Genomic DNA, 20,440 nt, shown 5'->3' on the forward strand with positions numbered 1-20,440 from the left:
TGCATTAGGACTGATCCCAGAAAATTCATTGTCTGGTTACCATATTAGGAAACTCTTGCTGTGTGCAATAGCTGTATCTTAGCAGAGGCTTTTTTGTTATTTGAATTTTTAAATTAAATATAATACACGTAGGGACACACACATCATAAGAGTGCAGCTCAATGAATTCTTACAAAGTAAACATACATGTGAATAATACTGAGATTGAATAACAAATATGTATTTCCCTGCCTTTTCCACCCCTGCCTCCACCCCCTGCACTAGTCTAACATTGTAGACTAGTTTTGCCTGTTTTTGAACTTTTGTAAATGGAATCATATAGTGTAGACTCTTGAGTCTGTCTTCTTTTGTTTAACATCATTTGAGAGATTCATCCATATTGTTGCAGGTAATTGTAGTTGATTCATTCTCATTGTTGTGTACTCTTGCTTTGTGAATATAAACCAAGGAATGAATCCATTATACTGTGATGGGCATTTGCTAGTTTCCAAAATTTGAATAAGTAGTGCTTTTTTGAACATTCTTGCACATGTTTTTTGATGAACATAATTTTGCATTTCTGTTTTTTAAAATATATTTTTTATTGATTTCACAGAGGAAAGGAGTGGGAGAGAGAGATAGAAACATCAATGATGAGAGAGAATCATTGGTCAGCTGCCTCCTGCATGCCACACACTGGGGATCAAGCCCACAACCCCAGGCATGTGCCCCGACTGGGAATCAAACCGTGACTTCCTGGTTCATAGGTCGATGCTCAACCACTGAGCTACACAGGCCGGGCAACATTTCTTTTGTTTGTATTCTATACCCAGTAGTGGAATTGCTAGATCATAGGGTATGTATATGATAAGCTTTAGTAGGTATTACAAATAGTTTTCCAAAGTGGTTATACTAACTTACACTTTCACTGGTAGCAAATGATAGTTTTGATGTTTCTAATATTTTCCAACATTGTAACCATTTTGGAGAGTGTGAGTAGTAATGCATTGTGGTTTTAGTATATATTTCCCTAATGGTAATGGAGTTGAGCACCTTTTTGTGTGTTTTAGCCATTTGGCTTACCTCTTGTGAATGCTTGTTTGACCTGTAATTTTTCAGCAAAATATAACTAAGATATCTGTATATTCTTAGGTTTCCATTATAGTATTCAGTGGGAGTTACTCTCTGGTAGTAGGAATACAGTAGAAGGAAAAGGAGGTGGACACAAGTCCTCTTTCACTACCATACCAAGTTATGAAGATGAATTTATCTCAGCCCCTATCTCAAACTGTCTCAATGCTGCTTTCCTATTCCATTACATATGTATTCCTTATATCTTTTTTATAATCCTCACCCTGAGGATGTTTATTGATTTAGTTTTTAGAGAGAGGAAGGGAGAGAGATAGAAACATCAGTGTGAAAAACATCAATCGTTGCCTCCCGTACACACCCTCAACTGGGGGTTGAACCCACAACGCAGGTATGTGCCCTGAACGGGAATCAAACCCACAACCTTTTGATGTATGGGACGTCGCTCCAACCAGGTGAACCACCAGGCTAGGGCTCCTTATGTCTTTTTCAGCAGCTGAATTTTGTTCCTTGAACATTAATTGATCAGGAAGAATATGTATCTTGCAAGATGTTGTTCTTTGGGGTCACTATCTATTGTGTAACATCGCTCAGACAGACAGACTGGCTTACAGAATAGACTTTACTGGGGAAGGAGAACTTAGAAGGCCAGAGTTAGCAGGAGAAACATGTGTTTTCCTTGCTGCCATCATCCCACAGAGGCAAACCCCTGGTCTTGATTCATAGGAGGGATCTCATTTATTCTTGAATGTCTCTTCTTCTTCTTCTTTTTTTAAATATATTTTATTGATTTTTTACAGAGAAGAAGGGAGAGGGATAGAGAGCCAGAAACATCGATGAGAGAGATCGATCAGCTGCCTCCTGCACGCCCCCCAGTGGGGATGTGCCCGCAACCAAGGTACATGCCCTTGACCGGAATCGAACCTGGGACCCCTGAGTCCGAAGGCCGACGCTCTATCCACTGAGCCAAACCGGTTCGGCTTCTTTTTTTTTTTTTTTAAATAGATTTTTATTGATTTCAGAGAGGAAGGGAGAGATAGAAACATCAGTGATGAGAGAGAATCATTGACATATGCCCTAACTGGGAATCGAACGGTGACCTGGTTCATAGGTGGACACTCGACCACCTAGCTATGCAGGCAGGGCTTGAATGTGTCTTCTTAAAAGGCAAGCTTGGAAAAGCAACATTGTTTCAGGGAGAAGGCTGATGAGTCTTCTCAGTGCCAGGCAGTCTGGATACATACTTGGGTTGTCATACATGTAAAAAAGCCATCTGCCCAGCACCTGAAGGCTCATGGGAAGTTGTAATCCCCTGCGCCCATAACAGGAAGTCAATGATGCCATGGGGGGCCGAGCTTGGATGCAGCCCCCATGTTGGCTTGTCCAGAGTGAGCTCCAGGAATGCCCGTCTTGCTCACGGCACCACCCTGTGTGTATATTACCCTCACAGTTCCCAAAGGGAACCTCAACTCTGCAGCCATGAGGTCTCATTAACTCAAACAGATTGTTCTTACCTGTATCAGCTCTTGAGATCTGAAGTTACATGAACAAGCATTGAAATCAAGTAGACATTATCCTGTTGAAAGAACAAATGTTCTAGGGACTAAAATTCCCTTTCAGCATTAGTAATTTGCTCTGGAATCTTGAGTGGATTTATTTTAGGCACTGAAAATGAGGGAGGCTAAGTGCTTATAGAGTAATTTTTAGTAAAATATGAGATTTGGTATATTTCATAGATGTTTGTTTAACACATTGCGTACCTGATAGAAATCTCTAAGACATACGCCAGGGACCGCACGTTTTTGGGCAAACTGCACGTTATTTAAATCATCATAATGCACTTTAGGTGTTGTTTTTCAATAATAATAACATTTTTATTTACAAAAACAATTAAACAATTAAAGTTTCTAGTACTTTTTTAACGTATGGTACTGCGTAAAACATTTTCCTCTATGAAGAGGGACCAAACAAAATTTACGTAAGTATCTAGATTCGCTCCTTTTTCCATGGGCGTGAAAAACGAGAACACTCGTGAGCGGTCCTTAACAGATGGCACACGAAACACGAGAAAACTCCTGAGCGGTACGAAATGTGTTAATATAAATCATTCTTAAGTTTTCCATTATAGAGCTAAATTATTATGGCTTCATTAATGGCAGGATTGTAAAACAAATGTTAAATGAAAATGCATTTACCTTTTGTTAGTGTTGTTTGTCTAAAGCAGTGGTTCTCAACTCCCTTTGGGGGTTGAACGACCCTTTCACAGGGGTCGCCTAAGACCATTGGAAAACACATATATAATTACATATTGTTTTTGTGATTAATCACTATGCTTTAATTATGTTCAACTTGTAACAATGAAATTGGGGGTCACCACAACATGAGGAACTGTATTAAAGGGTTGTGGCATTAGGAAGGTTGAGAACCACTGGTCTAAAGCCAGAAAGGTTCAGTTTTGACAGTTAAGAAGTTAGTCATTAAATTCCTCTTTAAGGAAAGACCCTGAACAAATCTGTTTATCAAGCCACATTTGAATTTTTTCTTTTGGATATTAGCAAGAAGGCTCACTTTGTGCTCAGCATTGCTTGAATAATCTATTGCAAGGAGAATATTTTAGCCCTGTGGAATTATCTTCTATTGCACATCAACTAGATGAAGAAGAGAGGATGAGGATGGCAGAAGGCGGAGTGACTAGTGAAGACTATCGCACGTTTTTACAGGTACTGACTTTAAACTCACCAATTTGCATTTTTTAAAAAATGTGGGTATTAAGACTCATAGAGAGCAGGCAGACAGCTCTGATGAGGGGGAGAGGGTGTTTGAGGGCATAGAGGGATTGGGAAAAAAACAAAAACAAAACACACACGGGTATTAAAAAGCAAAAGAAAAATATGTGGGTATTGTTTAGAAAAGAACAAACTATTCTCCCTGTCGGGATCTGACTTGTTAATTATGACTCTGCTCTTGACTTGTAAATGAGAATGCACAAAATGTTATTGTAAATATGCCTGTTAACGACAGTTTTTCCTTCTTTCTCCACCCTCAACCCCCGCCTCAACTACCTTTCCAAATTAAACAGCAGCCTTCTGGGAATATGGATGATAGTGGTTTTTTCTCTATTCAAGTAAGTAGTCACAACAAGTACTAAGTGTTGTTTTTGTCCCTGGCTGTATTTAAGCTCAGGGTATGGTTGATAGAAGCATCTTCTCACAGCGTTTCATAGTCACGCTAATGATATGACCTTTAGAAGTTCCTCCAATGGGTTGTGTCTAAAAGTATAAGATTGTACTCTTAGAGTATTTGACTTTTATCTAGGTAAATATGAAAATTAGGATTGTAGAATCTTCATTTTAGAATAGGGCTTTTTTGAAAGATTATTTAATTTGCATCTGGATACTAATAACCTTAATTCCAATAAGTCACAGTCTTTTAAACTTACTATCTCTTGTGTAAATTTGAGAAAATGCAACACCTCACTGTCTCCGTTTTAATCAGCCTACTGAGACTGGGTTATTTTATTATGGCCCAAGGCCTTTTCTTTTTTTTAAACGTATATTCACCCATAGACTTCAAAGGAAGCTATATTGCTTGTGAGATTCTTTTATCTGTGGGTCTTTCATTGTGTTTCTAACACCTTGAAGGTGCATCCAGAGTTCTTTAGGAACCTCTCTTGAGGGATCTACTTCTGAAGATAATTTTGTTTGCATTCCCCTTTCACTGTCCTGGACTCCTCATTCACCAGCATTTCCATTCAGTGCTTCCCTACAGGGCTAGAATGGAAGGCTGAGGGGCCCAGCACTTGTCCTTTGTGGTATGTGGCGCTGCCCTTGGTGCTGATTCACATTTGCCCCTACATTGCATTCGCTTTCTGTTTGCTAGTACCGAATTCACTTGCCTCTTTGTCAGCTACCTAGAAGGATTAGTAGTGAATTTTCAGAAATCTCCTATTTCTTTCTAGGCAGTTTGAAATAACCAGGTTTATCTTTTGTTTTTCCTAAAATTATTGACCTATGATAACAGAAGATTAAAATCTATGAACACTTCAGTTTAAACCCCTAGAAAGAACTCACCTTAATAGACATATAATTATCACCATTCCTGACATATCAGGTAGTGAGTTGAAATATAACTTTTCTGCAGCAGGACCATAGCGTCCAATTTATCATATGTTTATAGAGGACTAGTTTTAAGAATATATACATCTGGATTTTTGAGGCAGTTTTATCTAGGAATTATGTGGTTCCCTGGAATATCCCAGAAACCTAGAGTTAAAAAGACTTTTTAAATGCTATGTTTGTATGTTATTTATAGATTTAGTGAAATATATTATACACACACACTTCGAAAAAACCATAGCCTTCCAGGGAAATTGATATATGAAGTACAATTGTTTGCACAATTAATATGACTTTCCCTAATTACATTTGGAATTGAATGGTTTAGCTCATCAGAATTTCCTCTTTTTTTTTAACAGGTTATAAGCAATGCCTTGAAAGTTTGGGGTTTAGAACTAATCCTGTTTAACAGTCCAGAGTATCAGAGGCTCAGGATCGATCCCATGTAAGATTTATTTTGCTTTTCCTACGTTTCTTTTCCTAAATTTGATTATTAAAGTTATAATTTCTTAAGAAAAATATATTTTGAATGTTTTTGTTTTGATGTGCCCTGCTTCATTCCCTACTTCTCCTTTTGGAGATGTCCATGAACATGTGCCCTCTCAGCCTGCCTGGCAGCTCGGTATGTGGTGGCACAGAGCTGATCCTTTAGTGATGTGTGATGCCTTCATTTTGCACAGCATCCCAAATGTGTAGAGAGATTCATTCTGTTTGTAATTTAAAAAAAATTAGTGATACTAAACTGTAAACATAATCTTACTAGTAAATTATCATAAGTTTTATATAACATTTGCCAGTAGACAAACTAAATCACTATGAACTCTAATACTTTAACTTAATATTGGGTCTTTATTTTTTTCCTTTTCTAGAAATGAAAGATCATTTATATGCAATTATAAAGAACACTGGTTTACAGTTAGAAAATTAGGAAAACAGGTAATGTTTCTCCTCCTTCCTTGTATTTTTTTCTCATCCTGCACCCCATTTGCAACTAAAATGTTCAACAGTCCAGAGTATCACAGGCTCAGGATCTGATGAAGAAACTCACCATTCATGTGCATATATGTAGCATAGTTTCAATCTTGATAGTTAGAAATTTGCTATTTTAAAAGACAATGTCAGTTTCCACTATAGATTTATTTGTGACAATCATGTACAGTTTAGGTGTATCACAAGAAAAATTATTTATTTAAGACAAATGCAGCCCTGGCTGGGTGGCTCAGTTGGTAGGAGCATCATCTTATGCACCAAAAGGTTGCTAGTTTGATTCCAGTCAGGGCACATACCTAGGTTGCGGGTTTGACCCTGGACAAGGCAGGTACAGGATGCAACTGATTGATGTTTCTCTCTCTCTTTATCTCTCTCCTTCTCCCTCTCCCTCTTCCTCTTTACCTCTCTCTCTCTCTTCGAAATTTTTTTTTTTTTAAATCTCAGTTTGACTTGTTTTCACTGTTTAGACAGTCATACTAAGCTTAGCTGGGTTATATCTATTCGTAACGTGAAATTTCCTTCTTAATTATAATGTATATTAATTTAAATGATGGCATTTTTTTTTTTTCCAGTGGTTCAACTTGAATTCTCTCTTGACGGGTCCAGAATTAATATCAGACACATACCTTGCACTTTTTTTGGCTCAATTGCAACAGGAAGGTAAATAAAAATGGAGAATTTTATAATGTTAACTTTCAAAGAAGCTAAATAAAACGAACTCATTAGAAATGAATGTACCAAAACTATTTTTATGGCAGTGGCAGTGAGGTAATCTTTGTTTTACATGGTGAACTTGAGGTTGTGGTCTGACTGATACTGTTCAGGGAGAGTTCTCACTGACACCTGGCCCACCCCTGAGGATGCTATTTCCTTTGCAGCTAAGTAATGGCTCTTTTTTCTCCGGTACTTCACATACCACAGAGCCAAGAGGAGGCCCAAGTAATTCTCTTCCTCCTCCTCGCCCTTCTGGGCCACTGTCCTTCCCTAAAATTTCCAGCTCCTTTGAAATACCTCTCACTAGATTAAACTTGCATATTACCCTTTTATTACATAGGATGATGGAGGGAAAGGAGAAAGGAGTTGAGGACTGTAGTGATTATAATGATGGATTATAGAAAATAAGCAGACTAAGATAAGAAGTAAGAATATAAGAGGATGTTTGATTTTTTGTAGTCATCTGTGATCTGCCTCTTTTCCATTGAAGATTTTAGTGTCTGACTCACTGTCTTCTTTCTGCTTGAACTCCTTTCACCATTCTTAGTGATCTCTGTATCAAAAGTCAATTCCATACCTTGCTTCTTCCAAATATCTCTTTTTTCCACTCTTGCCTTGTTGTTACCAATAACTGTACCACCTTTAAACCCTAATTGCAAGCATCCTATTTTTACTGTTGCCTCCTATCTCTGCATCTTATTTTCTCTGTTTTGTTCATTGCAACAATTCTTTAAACCCTACCACAAGGTCCAAACATCCTCTTATATTCTTACTTCTTATCTTAGTCTGCTTATTTTCTATAATCCATCATTATAATCACTACAGTCCTCAACTCCTTTCTCCTTTCCCTCCATCATCCTATGTAATAAAAGGGTAATATGCAAACTGACCCTAACAGCAGAACAACTGGGAATGACTGGTCACTATGACACACACTGACCACCATGGGGCAGATGCTCAATGCAGGAGCTGCCCCCTGGTGGTCACTGCGCTCCCACAGGAGGAGCTCTGCTCAGCTACAAGCCAGGCTGATGGCTGCCAGCACAGCGGTGGTGGTGGGAGCCTCTCCCTCCTCAGCAGCGCTAAGGATGTCAGACTGCAGCTTAAGCCTGCTCCCTGCTGGCAAGTGGACATCCACCGAGGACTCCCGGGCTGCCAGAGGGATGTCTGACTGCCAGTTTAGGCCCGATCCCCCGGGGAGCAGGCCTAAACCAGCAGGTGGACATCCCCCGAGGGGTCCCAGCTGCGAGAGGGCACAGGCCGTGCTGAGGGACACACCCCCCTGTCTCCCCCCAAGTGCACAAATTTTTGTGCACCGGGTCTCTAGTACTTTCATAACAAAATTCCAAACCTGGTTAAAACCAAAACTTTGATCTTGTCCATTCCTGCACCAGAGCAGCTGAACATGGCTAAAGAAAACATAAGCCCTGGCCAGTTTGGCTCAGTAGATAGAGTGTCAGCCTGCGGACCGAAGGGTCCCGGGTTCGATTCCAGTCAAGGGCACATGCCTGGGTCGCAGGCTCTATCCCCACTGGGAGGCGTGCAGGAGGCAGCCGATCCATGATTCTCTCTCATCGATGATGTTTCTCCCTCCCTCCCTCTCTCTTCCTCTCTAAAATCAATAAAAAAAAAAAAAAGGAATAACATAAAATGTGATGATTGATTTGGCTTTAAATCTTTGGTCACAAATTTCAAATGAGCCTTTAGTGCTACTTGCCATTCTTACTGTTTTCTTGTAAGTTCACTTACTCTCCATGATGGTTATTTCACAGCTTCTCTCTTCAAACCTCTAACCACTCCCCTGTCCATTCCTGCATTTATTATATTAGCTGAAAGACTTCTATACAAATAAACTTTCCCTCATCAAGTATTTGGTTATCCTCAAGTATAGTCACATAGCAAAAGCAGGATAAATATTTCTTTTATCAGGTTTTCAAATAAGTTCATTTCATAGTATCTTTCCTCCAAAGGTAACCAATTAAATGGTTGTTTTTTTTCTAAAGAGTTATTGTAAATTAATCCATTAAAACATAGTTTATATGTTTCAGTTCATTATAATATTCATATTGATATTCAGATTGTGCCATCTTGGACCACTGGGAACCTTTTGAACTTGATTCCCAAATTTCTGAAATGACCCCAATAGCCTTTTTTTTTTTTTTTTAATATTTTAATAATTTTTATTTCTTAAAGTATTACAAAGAGTATTACATATGTCTCCTTTTTTCCCCCCCTTGACATTCCCCCGGCCCCTACCTCCCGCGCCCCCCCCCCCCCCCCCCAATAGCCTTTTGAATCCTTTCTCATATTAACAGAATTTTCAGGCGTATCTTTTATATTTCCTGCCCTTTTAGTAAAAGTGTTTACGGATCACAATCTGGGAACTGGCATGCTTCTTGCTGCTGGGTTGGTCCTCATGTAGAGCTTTCCAGTTCACATATAACTTCCTTGGTTTTATATACTTGTATGTCTTTTCTTTTAAAACCTTAGTTTTTAACTATTCTTCCCTTCTTGAAATGCTGTCTACACGTGGCTTCCAGGCCACAGTGCTCTGATTTTCCTCGTCTTTCATTGGCTGCTTCCTTCAGATTCCTTTTGTGGATTGCTCTCTCCAATTTCTAACCATTGAGTGTTCAATCCCTGGACAACTTCTTGACTATGTGCTGTCCCGTTATTTTAAATATCATCTCTAAATGAGATCTGTATGCCAGTTCTTCCCAAACTTGTATGTGCTGTCTAGATAGCCACCCTGAACACCAAATTCTTAACTTTGATATCTCCACTTGGAACTCCAGAAAGCATTTCAAACTGAACATGTTGAAAAAAGACTGATTATTTTTTCTCCCTGTACATACTATCCCTCAGGTTTTCCATTTCAGTAAGGGTCACTTTCTTGCACTCTGGTTCCCATATATTATATTGATAAAACAGCCCTGAGTGATTTTTTAAAAAACATAAGGCATATTATGGTACAACCTCACCCTTCACCTTTGAGTGGCTTCCCAGCACACATAGAATGAAATCTAGTCTTGAATAAAACCTAGGATTCTTACAGTAAACCACCTGAATAGGCAGGGTTTCTGCTCTTCATGGAAGGCCATGGTGAGCCGACATAGTTCTTCTAAGATCTGGAAACAATTTACTGGCATAAAACATGTTAAACCATCTAAACTCTGAGCACACTTGTCCTTGTGAAACCAAAATGGCTAGCCCAGCCACTGTTGCTCAGTGGTGGAGTGTCGACCCATGAACCAGGAGGTCACGGTTCGATTCCAGGTCAGGGCATATGCTTGGGTTGCAGCCTCAACTCCCAGTAGGGGTATGCAGGACACAGCTGATCGATGATTCTCTCTCATCACTGATGTTTCTATATCTCTCCCTCTCTCTTCCTCTCTCTGAAATCAATAAAAACTATTTTTTTTAAAAAGATTAAACGTATTATTGTTTTGAGTTTTTCCATTAATACTCTTTTTGGTCCTATTTATTTGTTTCATTGTCTGTTTTTATTTTTTTGGTATTATTTCAGTATCTATTAATGTTCACAAAGGATATCCAGTAACAAGCACCAAAGTTTAAGAAAATTTTATGGTAGAAAAACATAAATCAATTAGGATGACTTAGGTATAGCCCACCCTTATTCAGTTTTTACTAGTATATGGAGTATTTAGCTGGGAAAACTGGCTTTCTAGAAACATATTTATAAAAAATTATATAGGATCAGTGTAATTCTTTCCAAAGACAAGCCACACCTTTCATACCTTATATAGATTTTAGGTATTGCTTCTCAGACCTTGTTTTCAGTTAGGAAAGGTGGGGGGGGTCAGAGTGAGGAAGCAGCTCTTTCCACAAATAACTTACTTTACATTTATTATACATTATTACATATGTCATCGGATCGTGTCCTCATAGTAGCCCTCAGAGGAAGTACGAGTATCATCTGTTTCACAATTGAAGAAACCAAGACATAGGTGGGCAAAGTGCTTTACCGGAGACCATGCAGCTAGGAAATGGAAGAGCTCGCATTAAAACCCAGGCCACTGCTTCCACATTCCTTGCTCTTACCCGGACCTTTACTGCTTCTCTGCTACCATGTAGTGAGTAGCCTACCTGGTCAAGCACTGTTTTAGGAGGACCCTTTATAGATATTATTTCCTTTATTTCTGATACTCCAGGAGATAGCTGTTCCCATTTTACAGGTGAGGAAAGTTACACTCAAAGACTTACAGGTAATTTATCCTAGCTTACCCTGCCAGTCCGTGCAAGAATCATTACTGAACTCAGCTTTTTCTGTTTCCTCAATTTATATTCTTTCCACTACTGTATACCGCACTGCCTCTCTAGCTGCTATCATTTTTCATTGATTTTGAATCTCTTACTAGCTGTTTTAGTTTATTTTTGCCTTTTTTTTAGGTTATTCTATATTTGTTGTTAAGGGTGATCTGCCAGATTGTGAAGCTGACCAACTCCTACAGATGATCAGGGTCCAACAGATGCATCGACCAAAACTTATTGGAGAAGAATTAGCACAAGTGAAAGAACAGAGGTAAATTAACTCTGCAGTATAGAATGTGTGATACTCTTTCATTACAAGAAATAAAGTTTCATGCTAACATTGGGTGGGTGGTCCTTTTATTGTTGGTAATTTTTTTTAGACCCAAATGTTTTAGTGAAGTTTATTGGTTCACACCTGAATCAACTCTTTGAATTACTTAAAAATGTTAACTTAGAGCCACATCGCAACACAAAGTTTATATTGTTAGACCTTATCTGCGAGAAAAATCTACGTTTCTTTAAGTCTATTTTTCAATTACAATTGACTGAAATGTGTAAGTTTTGACATATAAAATCTTCAGTTAATAAATATTTTTATTATCTAAAATGCAAGACCTGTCTGTAGTTATTATCAGTGCTTTCATTCTTTAGCATCCAGAAAACGGATCTGGAACAAACCTTAGAAGCAAATGAGGGATCGGGAGTGTTAGATGAAGAGGAGGAGGATTTGCAGCGGGCTCTGGCCCTAAGTCGCCAACAGATTGACATGGAAGATGAGGAAGCAGATCTCCGCAGGGCTATTCAGCTCAGTATGCAAGGTACAGACATTCTGATGGGATTTTTTCATTGTTGAAGAATTGATTTAGATAATTCTTGGTTTCCTGGAAGTTAATGAACTCTTAGATGTTCTTTGACAGTTACTGCAGAATCAATAGCTATGTACAGTCAGCTGTTCTTTTAGTTTCCTTGTAATATAAATACCTTTTACAACCTATGTTATATTAGGACTAAATATATATTTCATATCACCCGAGGTCATTTTCATTGATATTTAAAAAAATATGTTTTTATTGATTTCAGAGAGAGGAAGGAAGAGCGAAACATCAGTTATGAGAGAGAATCATTGATTGGCTGTCTCTTGCATGCCCCTTACTAGGGATCAAGTCCTCAACCTGGGCATGTGCCCTGACCTGGAATTGAACCGTCACCGCGGTTCATGGGTCGACACTAAACCACTCAGCCACACTAGCCAGGCTTCATTGATTTTTAGAGAGAGGGAAAAGGAGGGAGAGAGGGGCAGGTCAGAGGGGGGGAGAGAGAGAAGCATTGATGTGAGATAGAAAATCAATATGCTGCATCCTCCTGCACACATCTCTACCAGGGCCAGGGAACTGAACCCGCAACCAAGGCACATGCTTCACCCGGGAATCGAACCCACAACCTTTTGGTGCACAGGGCAATGCTCCCACCAACCAAGCCACACTGGCCAAGATAACTAGCTGTGTTTTTATTTCTGGTTATTCCATTTGGTTATAATACTATACTAACACAGCAATAAACTGAGGTCAGTCTTTGTGGGCAAAAGTGGGGGAACTGTTACCTAGACCAACTGTTTCATAAATGTATTTGCTGTTGGACACAAAGGAAGGCCTGGACAGAGAATATAAATTGATTTTAGAAAACTCTAACATTGGTGTCTGTGCAACGCATAGCTTGAGTCCACTTTGACGCTTTTATAGTGATGTAAGCCCATAAACAGAGGAGAGGTAAGCCATATTCCCTAGGGAATCCAGGTGGAAGGAAATGTCTGTTTTGTAGCTCTAAGTGGCTTACATAAAAGCGTGAGGAATTTCTTTTGGTAGTTTTGTTTTCATCTAATTAATATGATTTTGCCTTCTACTTTCTAATGCAATTATTGATTGAATTCCTGAAATCTATATGATAAAAGGCCAGTGGCCAGAACGCCAGAACGCTGGAACGACCAAAGGACCAGTCACCAGGAGGTGCATGGAGCACCTCTCGGTCCCTCCCTCCAGCCTGTGAGCCCCTTGCAGCGGTGCTGTGGCTCGTGGTGGCGAGCTACTCGCGCACGGCAGGTCTAGGGTCCCGCCAGTGCGGCGGGTCTGGGTCACGTGCGATTTCGCGTGCTGGGCTTCTAATATCTAAATAAAATTGAGGTAATGGCAGACACTAGCTTTTGCAATTTTAGTTATTTGTGTGTAATTCACTCTTCTTACCACTTTATTTCACCATTTTTGCGAAATCTCTGGTTGGTGTAATAAATGAGGCTATGGAAATATACTGAAGTTGTTGTAGGACCCAAATTTTTGAAGATAAAGGAACACAGAGAATGTGTTTGTTTCATGATCATCCACTTTAAGTTGGTTCTAAGGAAGTCTGTGTCTTTGGAAGTATAGCTTGATGTCCAATAAGTTAAAGCGAGCACGCAAGAGTGGTGTTAATGGCTCTTCCTCCCTAGTTGGTTGTTGGTCTTAAATCCTCACATTTGCTACCACAGTTGGGTGACAGCTTTGGCTGTAGTGGATACTGGTTAGGTTTGAACTGCGTTATTCAGATTTCCCCTGAGGCTTTCAGACCCTTTCTTATCTATCTATTAAAAAGCTAATATGCAAAGTGTCCCCTTGGGAGTTTGACCCGGAGACCGGGAGTTCGATTGCTCTCTATGATGTGCGCTGACCACCATGGGGCGACGAGGAACGAAGGGAGGCCCTGGCCAGCAGCTGGCAGCCGGGAAAGGGAAAGGGAGGCCCCAGCTGGCAGCCAGAAGGCCCCGATCAGCCCTGATCTCAGGCCAGGCCTAGAGCATCTAGTGTTTACAGAATAGTAGCAGAATCCGTTTAAGAAGAAAACATTTTAAAAGCTTTTGTGTGAGGAGGTGGGAGTGGCTGGGGAGAGAATGGGGGGGAAAGGGAAACATATTAATAGTTTAAACAATAAAGAACTTAAATTTTTTTAAAAAAGCTTTTGTGCGTAATTCACATAAGTGTAAACATCTTGTTACTTTACCTGGTAAATAAATTGTTTGTTTTGGTCCTATTTTCGTTTGTTTTCAGGTAGTTCCAGAAATGCACCTCAAGATGTTCCACAGACATCAGGTACACAGCTGACTTCAGAAGAGCTACGGAAGAGAAGAGAAGCCTACTTTGAAAAGTAAAGTAGTTGGTACAATATTCAAATGGCATATTCAGTCTTTACTTTGGCTATTTTTTCTATTTGTGAACTTAGAGCTTTGGCTTAAACTACTTATTTTATTTAGAATTTTCTTTTTTAAAAAAGACTGGTTACTCCCTGACCCTGTGAACATTTGAATGTACTTATTTTAATTTACAACAAATAAACTGTGAAATGGAATGTTGTTTTAGGGGGAAACTTAGCCCCAATACTAGTTAAATTTACATGAAATTGGGTGAAGGAAACCCTGTGAAATTTCAGTCATCAAAGGGAAAATGAAATTGGATCAAGGCAAGAACCATGCTTCATGATCCTTTGACTGTGCTCCTCAGCTCCTAATCCTGCAGTGTTCTTCTGTCTGTTCATAGGGAACAGCACTTTAGGTCGGGGAGCCCACTCCTACCATAAATAGAGGTGGTGGCTGAGAGCTCTGCTCATTGCGCTCTAGTGCGGCACTGCAGGACTGTCAGCATCCGGGATGGGAGGGCAGACCATAAATCTGAATCATCAGCTCCTGAAACCTAACTTTGTATCAGCTTTATAAAAAGTGCCCTTAAAATAAAAATTTTATCCCAGAAAAATACCACTCTTTCCACTCATAAGTCTTCCCTTTATCTTAATGATAAAAATCCATCTTGGAAATTACGAGATCTATAATAGATATTCAGATCCTCTGATCCCAGATCAGAAACCAGAAGGCCAGTGGCTGAACTTGGCCTGTTAATTACTGTACTTCATCAATTCTAAGATGCACATATTCTCACATCTCCACACCTCTGCACCTGAGAAGCATCTCACAGTCATATTTGGCAGTATTTTAGTGGTACCTAAGATATTGGAGCTAAAATTTGATGGTGTAATGGAGATAATATTTACTTTGTTTTCTGTGTTTGTTTGTTTTTAAGTCACAGCTCAGAAGTATATGAAGGAAAGTTCTGATCAACTGACATCCTCTTAATGTGAGATATTTCTAGTCTTTATTCAGTGATAGAGTAATGGATTTGATTATATGTAAAATTTCAAAATAGTGCTTATTAGTACTTCTTCCTTTTAAATTTAACTTTTATTTTTTAAATATTATAAACTTAAAATTCATATAAAAGTAGAGAAACCAGCATAATGAAGCCCTATTGCCCAGATTTAACAAAGATTAGCACATGACCAGCCTTGTGTTTCTATGTCCCCATCTCCTATGCCCGTCACCCTTCTACCCCCAAGCTGGGATTTTTTTGTAACAAATCTAAATCATTATATCGTTTATCCATATTTATTTCAGTACGCCTTTCTAAATATATGAGCTTATTTTTTTACATAGCCAAATGCTATTGTCACACAATAATATTTTATAATATCATAAAATATCTAGTTAGTATTAAAAATAACTTAAAACTACATAATTAGATAAAAACTAATACCCTAGAAATTTTATTTTAAGACATATCAGAATTAAAAGAAAACATAATTCTACTTTCCTTATATAATACTGATGTTAGTACTTGGCACATTTTCTTCTGGTCACACAGACACACATACATATTACTTATACCCATTTTCCCCTAATAGTAAGTATTCTTTGTAAATAGGCTATATGGTACTTTATAAAATTAAAGTATGTATCATAATTGACATATGAACATTTTGATTTTTACTATTATAATTAATAGTGCAACGAACTATCCATGTACTGACTGAGTGCCTCAAATCTATCATTGTTTCTTCTAATTATTCTGAGGATGTCAGATTTTTTTAGTTAAAGAATATGAACATTTTTAAGGCCTTGGTACAGATTTCTAAACTGCTTTCCAAATAATTTCCAAGTGATTCTTCTACCATGTTTTTTCAGACTTTGTTTTTTTGTTATTGTTTTTTTTTTGCCAGAATAAAATTGTCCAAACAGACATACTTAATAGAGAATCTACAAAGTTTACAAATACATCCAAGAAAAGGAAACCGTCTTTTAAAGTATAAAAAACAAATCCCTCTCTTATTTAAAAATTTTAAAAGATATTTTGGATTAGAAATGTAGAATTTTCAATGCATTGAACTTTTTAGAGTGGAAAGAATAATGCAGTGACATTTTGTAATGACTAAGTAAATTCTAACAAGCACAATGCCAGTGATAACTGATGCAGATGTTTTATCAACCCTGTGCCCTGTTATGATGGCTGAGCATCGGGATAGCTCCCTCCTGGTTGGAAAGTAGTTGATGGGGAGGAAGATGTGCAGGGAAAGTTTCCAGCTTCAGTTTTTCATCCTCTGCCTCCTAGTTTGATCTCAGAAATACTAGTGGGCCTCTGGCTGATGTAGCTCAGTTGGTTGAGCATCGTCCAGTGCACTGAGAGATCACTGGTTAGCTTCCTGTTAGATGCCTGGGTTTGGGGCTTGATCCCCAAAAGTAGGGGGCTCTCAGGAGGCAGCTGATTGATATTTCTCTCATCGATTTTTCTGTCTTTCTCTCCCTCACCCTTCCTCTTTCTCTAAAATCAGTAAAAACATTTAAAAAATGTTTTTATTGATGTCAGAGTGGAAGGGAGGGAGGGAGAGAGAAAGAGTGGGGGGGGGGGGGACATCAATGATGAGAGAAAATCATTGATTGGCTGCCTTCTGCAGGCCCCACACTGGGGACCAAGCCCAACCCGAGCATGTGCCCTGTCTGGGAATCGAACCGTGACCTCCTGGTTCCTAGGTCAATGCTCAACCACAGCTATGCCGGCCAGGCTCAATAAAAAACATTTTAAAAAAAATACTAGTGGAAAACTAGAGAAGATTTAGAGTCAAATGTTGCTGAGCGGAGTTAAGAGCTAACTACTTGGTATTTCTTTTTAACAGTGACTAGCATTCAAAATCATGTAGGGCTCATTAATAAAGGGGCTGAAAACTAATATTTGCTTTTCACTAGAATTTCTGATTATTAAGCCTAGATGGGCCCCTGTCTCTCTAGCTTCCATCTTTGGAAATGTGGCTGTAAGCTTCTCGAGTTAACTCTTTCTTCCTTCTGACCCTCTTCAAACTGACCATGGTGCTAACTTGTTATTTATTAAAATTTATAGGTTTGGTGGGAGTTTTTGTTTTTGTAGGACATTTGAAGCTTCATACTTAATGTATTCATGCATGTAGCATAAAAATACTGTTAAAAATCTACCTGTTACAAGCTAATATGTTATGAATAAGAGTTGTTAAATTTTTTCATAGCCGTATTTTTTCCCCATGAATAATCTCTAAACCATTTTACCTATCATAAAACCCCAGGCAAAACTATTGTAAACTATGTCATTTACAAAACCTGCCTTCACTCACATGTTATGAGCATAAAATTAGGCAAGGTATGTAAAACTATTTCATAAACTGTAAAGTGCTCCACAGATAGGCATTAGCCTGATTAACGTCTTCTCACAGGTTTTCTCTAAAATGATGCAGATTCTTAATTTAAAAAGTGTTTCCCAACACTTTTCATGGCCATGAATTGCTTTCACTTTTTGATTGCCTAATACTTGAGCCACCACTTCAGTGGCATGGCTTGGTCAGGGTTCAGTTTAAGAAACATAAACGACTAGAGATTTTTTTAGCAGAAAGTACTTAATACAGAAGGTAAGGCCTTACACAATCTTAGGAAGAGCTGAATGCAGGCTGTAGGCCAGGCCTCCAGAATTCTAACTTGTCTGAAGAGCTTTGACCACTGCCCAAGTTGAGATAATGGGGAATCGGGATATCGAGTTTAGGAACACACTTCCTGAGCTGTGATCCTAAGGTCAGGAAACTGCTACCACAGTTGCCTAGACATGAAGACTCAGGAACATGAAATCTGGCTCCACTGCAACTGCCATAAAGCAGAATTCTGGGACTGGCATCCCCATGACTTGACTTGGTGCAGAGAATAGCGAAAGCAGCAGGGAGATGGCTGTGCCTCATTTCTGCCCTTTAAAGCTCATACAAATGCTTTAAAAGCACTCTTTTTCCAGAATCTGAGGTCTAAAGCAATGTAAGACATGTCGTTTTTAGCTTTCCCAACTCTGTGATACAGAAGGCACAGTGGGAATGGATGCTGAGTGCTATTTGTGCACATTTTATCTTAAGGTGTCATCACATATGAAAGGTGTTAGAAGTGATTCAAGGTTGGCAGTTCATTTACTCACTTTTCATGAATTTAAAGTAGAATAAAAGTTACTGCTCTAAAGTCGCTGTCTCACCTGTCACTCCCTTGCATTCTGATGTGTTTTCCTGAGTGGAGGAGGAAGAGGGCGTGGAGAGAGATCTGATGTGCTAGGAAATCCACATAACTCACAACCTGTCCTTCTTGTGCCACGTTCCAGAGTCAGAGCGTGCTAGTGGGAGTATACTGCCCACGTGTGTGTCATTAGCCTGCACACCAGTCATAAACATGCAGATGTCAGTGTGCTCGCTCCAAGACCAACAAGGAGAAATGAGATTCCCCACTGGTTGAATTTCCTTTGTTGCTCATGTTTAAAACACAAGATTAAGGGGGGCCCTAGGAAATAATGTGCTATTAATAGTGTTACTGCTAATTTTAAAATTCTGTTTCCTTTAAAAATCCTTTTATGCATTTTTTTGAAAGCTATGGCTTCTCAGATTGTTGCTGTTTTTAATTTTTTAATTTTAGCATATATATGTATATATGAAATCATTTAAAATATATATAAATGCAGAAATAGTTCACAGAGCTCCATATACCCATCACTCAGATTCCCCAGTTGTTGACATTTCTGAACCATTTGAGAATAACTTGCAGACATGATTTCTCATTACATGTCAGCACTTCAGTGTATATTTTCTCAGTACAAGCACCTACCTATTACATCATAACCATCATGTTTAAATGTTTTATGACATTGTTTCTCCTGCTTAAAAAAATACAGGGAGAACTTATTTTAATGCAGTAGATATTACTGAAACTTGGTAATGTATATTAAAGAGTTCATCAAGTATTTGATGAGTGTCTACTAATGCCTGGCATAGTGTTATGCACTGGGCAACAAACAAGATAAGGGGTGTACTCTTGTTAGCTTACATTCTAAAGAGGAAGACAGAACACATGGTGATAAGTTTATGCTGGAAATTAAAATGAAGTGATGGGATAGGGGGAATGCCAGGTGGTCACTGAGGACGGTGGGCAGGAAAGGTATCTCTGAGGAGATGTTAAGCTCAGATCTGAATGACAGGAAGGAGCCAGCCATGGAAAGATCATGTTAACACTTATGGTAATTTGAGATGCTTTCCTTTCCTTGACGTGCTTATTTTCAGTGACCTCCCACAATATTAAGGATCTGTAAACCAACACATTTGCATAAAAATAGCTGCCAGTGAATCCTTTTGTACAATGTGTTATTTTGTGGTTAAAAATACCTGCCTATTAATTTCTCTGATAAATACAAATTTTACATCCAGATTTCGTAGGATCGCACTGTGATACTTTTAATATTATCAGACTGATTGCTCTTGCATCCTTTTGTGGTGTTCATGTCAGTGACTTTTGTTTTATGGAACCATTTATTTTCCATGTGAATAGCACTTCTCGTGGTGTATTTATTCTGAGGGTTTGTTTGTTTAATGTACATTGTCCTTTGCATGTTTCAGGCAGCAACAGCAGCAACAGCAACAGCAGCAGCAGCAGCAGCAGCAGCAGAATCCACCAGGACAACTTCCACACCCACGTGAAACACCAACCACAAGTTCAGGAGCACTTGGCCGTGATCCAGGTACACCTCCGACTATACATCACGGTCGTTACCTGCACACTGTTGGACACACAGGCTCTGTGTGATTTTGGCTTTACAGGCTGTTTCTTCTCTCTTTAATTGTATTGAAATTTTGAATGAATTTGTAATCTAAATTTCTCTGGATTAAGGAGCAGGCAGACTAGAGCACTCAAAGAGTATTTTTCTTTAAAATTATAAATGATACCCTGCAACATCACAGTAATTAATACATTCTACACAAGTTCTTCAGACGTAATGAATATTGCTTGTAGAAAATAAATACATCTTACCCCCTGGACAACTAAAACCACCTAAGTGTAGTCTAAGTAGCAACAGGAAGTCTAGAGTTACATATCAGGCCTGGGTTTAATAAGT

General features: G+C 38.8%; 1 protein-coding gene across 4 annotated transcripts in view; it reads left to right on the plus strand.

Moving 5' to 3' along the window:
* LOC139009405 (ataxin-3) overlaps positions 1 to 20,440 on the plus strand; it is a 32,953-nt gene that overhangs the window by 3,846 nt on the left and 8,667 nt on the right. For 2 of the 4 annotated variants that reach the window (XM_070413707.1, XM_070413717.1), the window contains exons 2-10: positions 3,624 to 3,788; positions 4,148 to 4,192; positions 5,543 to 5,628; positions 6,053 to 6,119; positions 6,746 to 6,833; positions 11,298 to 11,430; positions 11,811 to 11,977; positions 14,234 to 14,330; positions 19,944 to 20,065. In XM_070413707.1, the coding sequence (XP_070269808.1) occupies positions 3,624 to 3,788; positions 4,148 to 4,192; positions 5,543 to 5,628; positions 6,053 to 6,119; positions 6,746 to 6,833; positions 11,298 to 11,430; positions 11,811 to 11,977; positions 14,234 to 14,330; positions 19,944 to 20,065 (970 nt within the window). Of the gene's footprint in view, positions 1 to 3,623; positions 3,789 to 4,147; positions 4,193 to 5,542; positions 5,629 to 6,052; positions 6,120 to 6,745; positions 6,834 to 11,297; positions 11,431 to 11,810; positions 11,978 to 14,233; positions 14,331 to 15,256; positions 15,311 to 19,943; positions 20,066 to 20,440 lie in introns of those variants that run through there. The other 2 variants (XM_070413723.1, XM_070413732.1) reach the window with 2 other exon arrangements.

Source organism: Myotis yumanensis, unplaced genomic scaffold (assembly GCF_028538775.1).
Source record: "Myotis yumanensis isolate MYYU_CA2020_CCGP unplaced genomic scaffold, mMyoYum1.0.hap1 SCAF_1, whole genome shotgun sequence".
NCBI classification, from domain to species: domain Eukaryota; kingdom Metazoa; phylum Chordata; class Mammalia; order Chiroptera; family Vespertilionidae; genus Myotis; species Myotis yumanensis.